This window comes from Elaeis guineensis, chromosome 4 (genome assembly GCF_000442705.2).
Source record: "Elaeis guineensis isolate ETL-2024a chromosome 4, EG11, whole genome shotgun sequence".
NCBI classification, from domain to species: Eukaryota; Viridiplantae; Streptophyta; class Magnoliopsida; order Arecales; family Arecaceae; genus Elaeis; species Elaeis guineensis.
In genome coordinates this window covers 56,091,503-56,101,898 of record NC_025996.2, presented here as the reverse complement: position 1 = coordinate 56,101,898, position 10,396 = coordinate 56,091,503, and the positions used below count along the sequence as shown (strand labels likewise).

The following is a 10,396-nucleotide window of genomic DNA, read 5'->3' as shown; positions in this document are numbered from 1 at the left end:
AGATTTTCAGAGATCGACCCTGGAGGGTGCTGCATCTATCTCAGGGGGGCTACATACAGAAGGTCTTAGAGAGGTTCGGGATGAAGGGAGCAAAGCCGACGGAGCTGCCACTTGTCGGTCACTTCAGACTCTCGAAGACCATGGCGCCACAGACTGAGGTGGAGGCTCAAGACATGGAGACGGTTCCTTATGCTTCAGGAGTTGGGAGCTTGATGTATGCGATGGTCTGTTGTAGGCCAGACATCGCTCATGCAGTGAATCAGGTTAGCAGATTCATGGCGTAGCCTGGCAGGGAGCACTGAAGAGCTCTGAAGTGGATATTCAGATACCTAGCAGGTTCAGTTGGAGTTGGCATCTGCTACGGACAGTGAGGAGGTGCAGTGGGATACTCTGACATGTCCAGGGAGGTCAGGGACTGATTGATGGTTATGTAGATGCAGACTTCGGTGGAGATGTGGATACCCGGAGGTCTACGACAAGCTTCATCTTTAGCCTGTATGGAGGTTCTATATCTTGGAGATCGATTCTGTAGCCTATCACGGCCCTATCCACTACAGAGATGGAGTACATCGGGCTGACAGAAGCAGCTAAGGAGGTAATTTGATCGAAGAATTTGTTGACAGAGATGGGCCTTACTCAGGAGGCCGTTAGAGTACACTGTGACAGCCAGAGTGCACTTCTATTAGCACAGAACTCAGTCTATCATGCAAGGATAAAGTACATCGACATTCGGTATCATCGGATCAGGGAACTTGTGGAGGATGGTGAGGTGGAGCTGATAAAGGTACACACCAAGGAGAATCTAGCTGATGCACTTACGAAGGTACTTCCATGGGACAGCTTTCAGAGATGTGTTGAGCTGATTCGGCTGATGGACAGAGTGGAGCTGGTTGAGGCCTTGGGACACCAAGGTGGAGATTGTTGTGATCCAGGTGGTGTGCCCAAGGCCCAGGGGACCAAGGCTAAAGCCAAGGTCCATCATTCATGAGGGCTTCATGGAGGCTCTAGGGCTAGTTGGGCCCTAGGTTGAAAGGCTGTGAGCCTTTCGGGTTCTTGAGATCTAGGTTATGTGGGCCTCAAGGGACCAACTCTTTATGGGCCAGGTCTGGGTCCAGGATAGGTGAGATTAGGTCGAGTCATGGGTGTACATAGGCTTGGGCTAACCTAATCTCCCATTGAGTTGGTCAAGGGAGTTTTGGGTTTGGGTCACTTGACCCTGTGTTTATATATACATGTACTTGTATAGGTTTGATTAAGCCAAAGAAAATCATAACTCTTTCTCCCAAGTCTCTCTCTCTCTTTTCCCTCTCTCTCCAGCCATTCTCCACACCCCAGGAGCAAGAAACCCTAGGATTTCTTGCCGCCAGGTCCCAAAAAAAGGAAAGAAAAGAAGGGGAGGCGCTAGCCCCCTTCCCTTTGTGCCGCCAACTAGATCTGTCTTCTCTTCTCTTACAGCCATCCAAGCATCAGGTCAGGATCTGAAATCTCTTGAGAAGAGGTTGATACAAGTTTCTCTCAGATCTGGAGTTGATCTGAGGTCGTTTGAGGCATGGGTGAGATCTCCATCAACAGATCTACAGGAAAGGCTGTAGCAGGACAGATCTGCGAGGTCTGTCTCCATCTACCTTCTTCCCTATCTATAATATCCCGATTTGAGATCTACAAATTGGAAGACCTCGATCCAGGCCTGATCTGGTTGGGTACCAGATCTTGGATGTTTTAGAGGTGATTTCAGAGGTGTTCTTCATCTGGAACGAAAGGCTGATGAAGAAGACAGCAACCAGGCTGATTTCGTCAAGAGCCTTAGATCATGTCCAGAAGTCTCCAGATCTGTTCATTGCTGGTTTCACTACACCCAAGGTCTGTGGGAGGAGCCGGGATCATGCTCCAACAAGAGACACTTACTAGAAGTGGCTCAGTGATCGGACCACGATGCACTGCATCATGCTAGCTGCCATGAGCAACGAGTTCAATCACAGATTTGAGACGACTCAGGCAAAGGACATGCTTCAAGTGTTGGAGGATGCCTTTGGCACACCTGATGATGTGTAGAGGCACAAGACTAGTTATTCCATCTTCAATGCCAAAATATGGGATGGTATCTCTGTCATTGATCATGTATTGTACATGATCGAGTTGATAGAGCGTTTGAGCAAGCTCAGCTTTTTCTTGCATGAGTAGCTTGAAAAAGATGCAATACTGAACTCGCTGCCCATGTCTTATCTTCCATTCCTCACTCATTATAGAATGACAAAGCCTGAAGTAAACTACCATGTATTACTGGGGTTGCTTCAGAACTTTGAGAAGGATCACCAACTCCACAAGGAGTCAGTGAACTTAGTGGGAGGTTCGTCTTCTGGTTCTCGACTCTTTGAGAAAGGGAAGAAAAACAAAAAGAAGAAAGTGAAGAAGGTGCAAGTTCAGACTGGGACATCAATGCAGGGCCAGACCAGAAAGATCAAGCCCGATAAGAGTCAAGCTGAATGCTTCTTTTGCAAGAAGTAGGGACACTAGAAGAGGAACTATCCTCAGTACATTACCTCCCTGGATCCGAACAGGTAGAGAAAGAAGTAAGCTGTTGCTGGGCAAGGTATTTATACGATAACACCTTGTAATTTCTTTATTTGTGATATAACTGATTGAGTATTGGATACCGATAGTCCTTACCATATTTGCAATTCGTTGTAGGGGTTGCAGGTCAGTAGGAGATTCGAGCAAGACGAGAGGTTCCTGAACGTTGGAGACGGAAGACCAGTTCTAGTTCTAGCATTAGAAATCTTGAAACTTGTATTTGAGTCCCATACCGTTATTCTTAATGATTATCATTTTTGTCCCAGTTTCTTTTTAAATATCATTTCTGTAGGCCTTCTGACCAAAAATGATTATGAAATTTTAATAAAGAAACAAGTTTGTAATATCATTATGAATGGTGTTACTATTTTTTATGGACATTTGAACAATAGTGTGTATATGTTATCACAACCTGTTAACATAGTCTATTCCACTGGCAAGCACCTTAGATTAGATGGTGTATCAGATATCTACTTATGGCACTGTAGGCTAGGTCATATAAACAAGAACAGGATAAACAGATTGACTCAAAAGGGAATCCTCGAAGTCAGTGATTGTGAATCACTTTCAACCTGTGAATCCTATCTTCTTGGTAAAATAATCAAGTCACCTTTTACTGAAAAAGGTGAGAGAGCTACTGAGCTCTTGGGCCAAGTACATACTGATGTATGTGGGCCCATGAGCACAAGTGCTAGAGGTGGATATTTCTACTTCATCACTTTCACAGATGATCTATCCAGATATGGATATGTCTATCTGATGAAACATAAGTCAGATTCATTTGAAATATTCAAACGATTTCAAAATGAAGTAGAAAAATAAACTAAAAAGAGTATTAAAACTCTTCGATCTGATCAAGAAGGAGAATACCTTTCTGGTGAGTTTCTCATATATCTAGAAGAGAATGAGATTCTCTCCCAATAGACTCCTCCAGGAACACCACAGCATAATGGTGTGTCTAAAAGGAGAAATCAGACTCTATTAGACATGGTCCGATCCATGATGGATTTTGCCAGTTTACCGATATCCTTCTGGAGATATACACTTGAATTAGCCTATTATCTGTTAAATAAGGTTTCAAGTAAGTCTGTAATAAAGACTCTATATGAGATATGGATAGGACGTAAGCCAGCACTTTCACACCTTAGGGTCTGGGGATGCCTGGCCTTTGTCAAACGGTTAGTTACAGATAAACTTGGACCTAGGTCTGACAAATGCACATTCATAGGGTACCCCAAAGAGACCAAAGGATATTTTTTCTATCATGCTGATGAAAAAAAGGTGTTCGTCAGCTTTAAGGCAATCTTTTTAGAAAAGGAGTTCCTTGATGAAGGAACCGTTGCCTCTAAGATTGAACTTGATGAAGTTCAACAGGTAGAAGGACCGACACCAATAGCTGACTTGGGTCGGATTTGATTAGATCAGATCTGGAGCCCAATATACCTACACCATTAAGACGATTCAGTAGAGTACCGCGTCAGCTGGACAGACACTATGGTTTCTTGGTCTGGGATGAAGACCCCATCGAACTTGATGAGAATGATGAGGATTCGATCACCTATATGGATGCAATGCAGAGATCTGATTTTGAGAAATGGCTTGAAGCCATGCAATCCGAAATGGAGTCCATGAAGGTCAACGATGTATGGATATTGGTTAACCCACCTGAAGGGGTTAAACCTATTAGGTGTAAATGGGTCTTCAAAAGAAAGAGGGGCGCAGACAGAAAGGTGGAGATCTATAAATCCCATCTGGTTGTTAAAAGGTATCGTCAACGTTATGGTATTGACTATGACAAGACGTTCTCTCCTGTGGCAATGCTCAAATCTATTCGAATAATACTTGCAATAGCTGTCCATCTGGATTATGAGATCTGACAGATGGATGTAAAGATAGCTTTCCTGAATGGAGAGTTGACCGAAGTGGTGTATATGATACAACCTGAGGGGTTTACATTCATAGATGAGTCCAAGGTGTGCAAGCTTCAGATATCCATTTATGGATTGAAGCAAGCTTCTTGAAGTTGGAACATGCATTTTGATAAGGTGATCAAAATGTATGGCTCGTTAAGAACGGAGAAGAGCCCTGCATTTATAAATGGGCAAATAGTCCAGTTGTGGTATTTTTTATCTTGTACGTGGATGATATTCTCTTAATCGAGAATGACATCCCCGTACTACAGGGAATAAAAGTTTAGTTGTCATCGCAGTTTTTCATGAAGGACTTCGGTGAAGCATCCTACATCCTAAGGATGAAGATCTATAGGGATAGATCTAAAAGGATACTTGGGTTATCCCAATCTACGTACATAGACACTATGCTGAAGAGGTTTAGTATGAAGAATTTCAAGAAGGACTATCTATCGATAGGCCATGAAATTTTTCTCTCTAAGAAGGATTGTCCGACAACTCCTGAAGAGAAAAAGCGTATGAGTAGAGTCCCATATGCTTCGACCGTGGGATCTATCATATACGTCATGATATGTACAAGGCCAGATGTGGCATACTCACTAAGAGTAGTGAGTAGATACCAATCTGATCCTGAAGAAAATCATTGAAAAGTGGTTAAAGCCATCCTTAAGTATTTGAGAAATACTAAGGACTAATGGTTGGTTTATGGCGAGTCAGATCTGAAACTTGTGGGGTTCACAGACTCTAACTTTTAATCTGACCATGATGACAGCAGAAGTGTATCGGATTATATCTTTATTCTGAATAGTGGAGCCATCTGTTGGAAGAGTTTCAAGCAGCATACTGCGGCAGACTCTGTTTGTGAAGTAGAGTACATCGCAGCATCGGATACCGTGAAGAAAGCTGTGTGACTGAGAAAATTCATCAACGAGCTCAAAGTAAGACCCTCCCTCGATGGTCTGATCCTACTCTACTATGACAGCACTGGTGCCATAGCTTAGGCAAAGGAACCCAAAGCACACCAGCGGACGAAGCACATTTTGCACCACTTCCACCTGATCTGGGAGATCGTGGATCGAGGTGACATCGATCTTTAGAAGATCGACGGAAAGGAGAACCTAACCGACCCCTTCACTAAAACCCTGGCGATAAAGGAGTTTGACAACCACAAGTTGAAGATGAGTATTAGATACTATGCCGAGTGGCTTTAGGACAAGTGGGAGTTGTTGGAAAATATGTCCCAAAAGTCAATTGTCAATCTGTTGACGGTTGAGCAACCTTATATTGTAATCAATTTGTTAATAAATAAAATATAATTTTGATATTTTTATCATAAGTTTTTATCTTCTAATGAACTTCATTGTTATGATGAAGTCCTTAGGACTATTTAGGTTTGATAAGAGAAGATTTATCGATTAGTCCTTAAAACTGTTCACGATCAAATGATAGGCTATTAATAAGGACGACAGCTTCTATCGAGTATAGGTCACTGTAGGTCATATGGGTTGGTTGTCCTCTTAACCAAAGAGTGTAGAGACACTGGTATGGCATACAGGTGAGATGTAAGGGTACATCGTCATTGAACGTGACCAACTCCAGAGCATTCTGCTGTCAAGAATGTCTCTGATGGGATATAGGTATAAGTATCCTTTAGACCTGAGATCGCCTCAGTGACTTGCAAGCAACTCACTATGCTTTGGTACTGGACTAACTGAATTTCTAATTCAGTGATGGAAGGCTTCTGGCACAGTCAAGTACTTGCGAAGTCAGAGTGTGATCAAGATGGGATTGACCACTCCAAGAGTTGGAGAAGAATGAGTCGTTGTATTTCAATTTAGCAAAATCTTGGCCAGGATAATCCATCGATGGATTTGATATTCTGAAATACAATGTGGACAACCTGATCAGAGTTGACAGTTGAACTCTGAGGTGTCCTATGAGCACTTTGGTCAAGGAGATGAATTATATGGAAACTATATCCGCATGGGTTCTAAGGATGTTGTTCTACACATTCGACCTATCCGACCGTCGGGTACCATTGCTAGATGCTCACTTCGATTGGTATAAAAATTTATTCCTATGCTACTAACTTAGGTTCGAACCTATGAGGTCACACATATTAGAGTTTATGATCCGATCGGATAGTTGATCAATGATTAAGAATCATTCTAGGGTTAAACGATCAATACGATTGATATTTAACCTAATGCAAGTATTGCAGGAGGATTGATTAGCAATTTGATTGCTCTTTGACTTAATTTGATTAAGTCAATAGGCTGAGATTAAGTTTAATTGAATATAATTTAATTAGATTTGATTTGGACTTGATTGGATTAAGTTCAATTGATTTATTGGATAAGCCAATTTAAACTAGGACTAGTTTTTTCTTGCACTTGGCTTATCCAATAAACCAATTGAACTTGATCCAATCAAGTTCAAATCAAATCTAATTAAATCATATTTAATTAAGCTTAATCTCAGCCCTTTGATTTAATCAAATTAAGCCAATTAGCAATCGAATTGCTAATCGATTCTCCTGCAACACTTGTACTAGGTTAAAAGTCAATCGTATTGATCGTTTAACCCTAGAATAATTCTCAATCATTGATCAACCATCCGATCAGATCGTGAACTCTAATGTGTGTGACCTTATAGATCCGATCCTAAGTTGGTAGTGCAGGAATAAATTTTTGTACCAATCGAAGTGACCATCTAGCAATGGTCTTCGACGGTCGGATAGGTCGAATGTGTAGAACAACATCCTTAAAATCCATGCGGATATAGTTTCCATATAATTCATCCCCTTGATCAAAATGCTCATAGAACATCTCAGAGTTCCACTGTCAACTCTGATCAAGTTGTCCACATTGTATTTCAAAATATCAAATTCATCTGATGGATTACCCTGGTCAAAGTTTTGCTAAATTGAAATACAGCGACTCATTCTTCTCCAACTCTTAGAGTGGTCAATCCCATCTCGATCATACTCTGACTTTGCAAGTACTTGACTGTACCTAGAAGCCTTCCGTCACTGAATTAAAAATTTAATTAGTCCAGTACCAAAGCACAGTGAGTTGCTTGCAAGTCATTGAGGCGATCTCAGGTCTAAGGAACACTTATACCTATATCCCATCAGAGACATTCTCGATAGCAGAATGCTTTGGAGTTGGTCACGTTCAATAACGATGTACCCTTATATTTCACCTATATGCCATACCAGTATCTTCACACTCCTTGGTTAAGAGGACAATCAACCCATATGGCCTACACCTATGCTCGATAGAAGCTGTCGTCCTTATTAACAACCTATCATTTGATCGTGAACAGTTTTAAAGACTAATCGATAAATCCTCTTTTTATCGAATCTAAATAGTCCTAAGAACTTCATCACAACAACGGAGTTCATTAGAAGATAAAAACTTATGATGAAAATATCAAAAATATATTTTATTTATTAACAAATCAATTACAATACAGGGTTGCTCAACTGTCAACAGATTGACGATTGGCTTTTGGGACATATTTTTTAACAGATATTGCTATCGTTTTGTGTAACAAATTATCTAGGATATGCTGATTGAAATCCATTACTTGGATATGATTAGACCTAGTAATGAAGCTATGATTGAAAGCCACCACAATCTGAGCCTTCAATTGCTGCAAGCAGCCATGGTAATATTTATCTTAAAATTTTATTTTATTTGCTAATTTTTACTTATGAATAATGCCTTATTATCTAGTTTATATTATTTATCTTGATAATAGGTTCTATAATTGGAAAGAAAAGAGGTCTGAGAAAAGTAAAGGAGTTAAACCTGGACATGATACAAAAAAATTTTTGATAAAAGGTAATTATTTAAAATTTATTTTACATAGTTAGTAAAATTTTATAATTTTTTTATTTGATATGAATCTACTATTATTTTTACTTAAGACTATATGTTTAATAATTTTATTACTAACAGTACATACTTACCTCAATTATGCCATGATTAATTATAATTTTAGGATAATTATACCAGCAACATGCCATGAGATTAGCAGTCTTTTTCATCAGAATATCAAAGGGTCTTGGACTACTTTTTGTCTATACTTAAGAAAAAGATTCGACCATAGGATTCAACAACGCTTCAATCCTCCAGTAGTTGGATACTTTTTGACATCCTTATAGACCTCGATGTTTCAGACTTGATGCAATGCGTGTGTGGAGGAGGTCGTACAAAAGCTTTCGAGCCAACGATCTCAGACCTTCTAGGATACCATCCATGATACGATCGTAGAGATTTTCTGAGATCCGCAGCTACACAATTAGCTGGACTCGTTGTCCCAGCCATCATATCAGATAATTCTATTAGTAAATTTTTTACTTATTTTAAGTTTTCATATTTAAAAGTTTCACATATTTAGGCTTGAGTCAGAGAAGGAGATTTAGGAGCTAAAAATTTAATCTAATCATCCAATTGATAGGTCGGAGGTGTCTATAGTTTCGTATCATCGAATAGAATATATAGAAACAATCTATTCGAGAATCGAAGGAGTGTATTGAAAGATACACTTCTATATCAAAACTTATTAATAATTTTTTATTTTTTTTTATTTCAGGATGCTAGAACATCCGGATCTCGTCCACCAGTTGCTAGAGAAAGTAAAAAGACGATGAGAAGGATTTGGATTGATTTTCTTTTATTTTGATGTATTATATTTTTTTTAATACTGCATGTAAAATTATATAATTTATATTTTTAATATAATATAATTAGTTTTTTATTTATGATTATCATATTATCTTTGGATTTTAATTATAACAGGTGTTAGGAATCATAATTGATTGTGATTAATTAAAATAAAATTAAAAAAAATATTATTATAATTTTTTAAAAAATAAAATTAATTATTACCGATGGCATTAACGACGGTTTAGCTGTCGTTAATAACAAATTATTATTATAAATTTTTAAAAAAAATAAAATTAAATATTACCAATGGTATTAGCGATGGCTTTAACTATCTGCAATAATTCTTAGCGATGGCATTAGCGACAAAAAAACTATTGTTAATTATTCTTAAATTTTTTTTAAAATTTTATTTAAAAATAAGATAACAAATAGCGACGGAATATGGCTGTCGTTAATGCCGTCACTAATATTACTTATTAGGGATGGCTGTAAAATCCATCGTTAATAATGACAATAAGCGACTAAAATTTTTTCAACCATCAACTAACGATCTGATGCCATCCCTAATAATATTAGTGATGGTAAAATAATTATTAGCGATGATAATTAATCATCACTAATAATTTAATTCTTATAATAACTCTAAAGCAAAACTATCAAAATTCTATCAAAATAAATAAATATCAAATTTTTTTTATTTTTTCGTTGAGACATTGACAACAAAAATCTCGACCACCCAAACACCACCAGCATTATCCAAATATAACTCTTAACCCTTTGAACAGGAATCATGGTTACCGCTTTTATTTACTAGTAGTAATACAGCAGCAGCCAAAGCCTGTCAACTTGGTGACTGATATCTTAACTCAAGCCGGAGCCCACCCACCTTCACGTTTCCCTTCTCCTTCCTCGGAACCAGCGTGACGAGCACACTACCGTCTGCCTCGGCCCCAAGGTCCTCCAGCAAGTCCGTTATTCCCAGCCGCAGCGCCGTCCTCTCCTTCTTGCTGTGATTGTTTTTGTGAGGCACGTTGACGAAGCTCCCGGCAAACTCAGTTGACCCGGGGTCAACCCCGTCCTCCTCCGGCGTGTTAATGTACACGTCGAACTTGATGAACATGCCGCGGTCGAACTCGATCCCCTCGACCACCAGGACCTCCTCCTCGTCCTCTTTCTCCTTCCTGCTCCTCGACACCTTGGGCCGCCTCACCGTCGCACTCACTGACGAGTCCAAGGTCA

The 10,396-nt window shown here is 39.4% G+C and overlaps 1 protein-coding gene across 1 annotated transcript in view; it reads right to left on the bottom strand.

Moving 5' to 3' along the window:
* Nucleotides 1-9,998: 9,998 nt before the first annotated feature.
* The window catches only part of LOC105036901 (polyphenol oxidase, chloroplastic-like), a 1,655-nt gene continuing 1,257 nt past the window's right edge, over nucleotides 9,999-10,396 (bottom strand). The window contains 1 exon segment of the mRNA XM_010912622.3: nucleotides 9,999-10,396. This exon segment is cut by the window's right edge and continues 393 nt beyond it. Within this exon segment, the coding sequence (XP_010910924.3) occupies nucleotides 9,999-10,396 (398 nt within the window).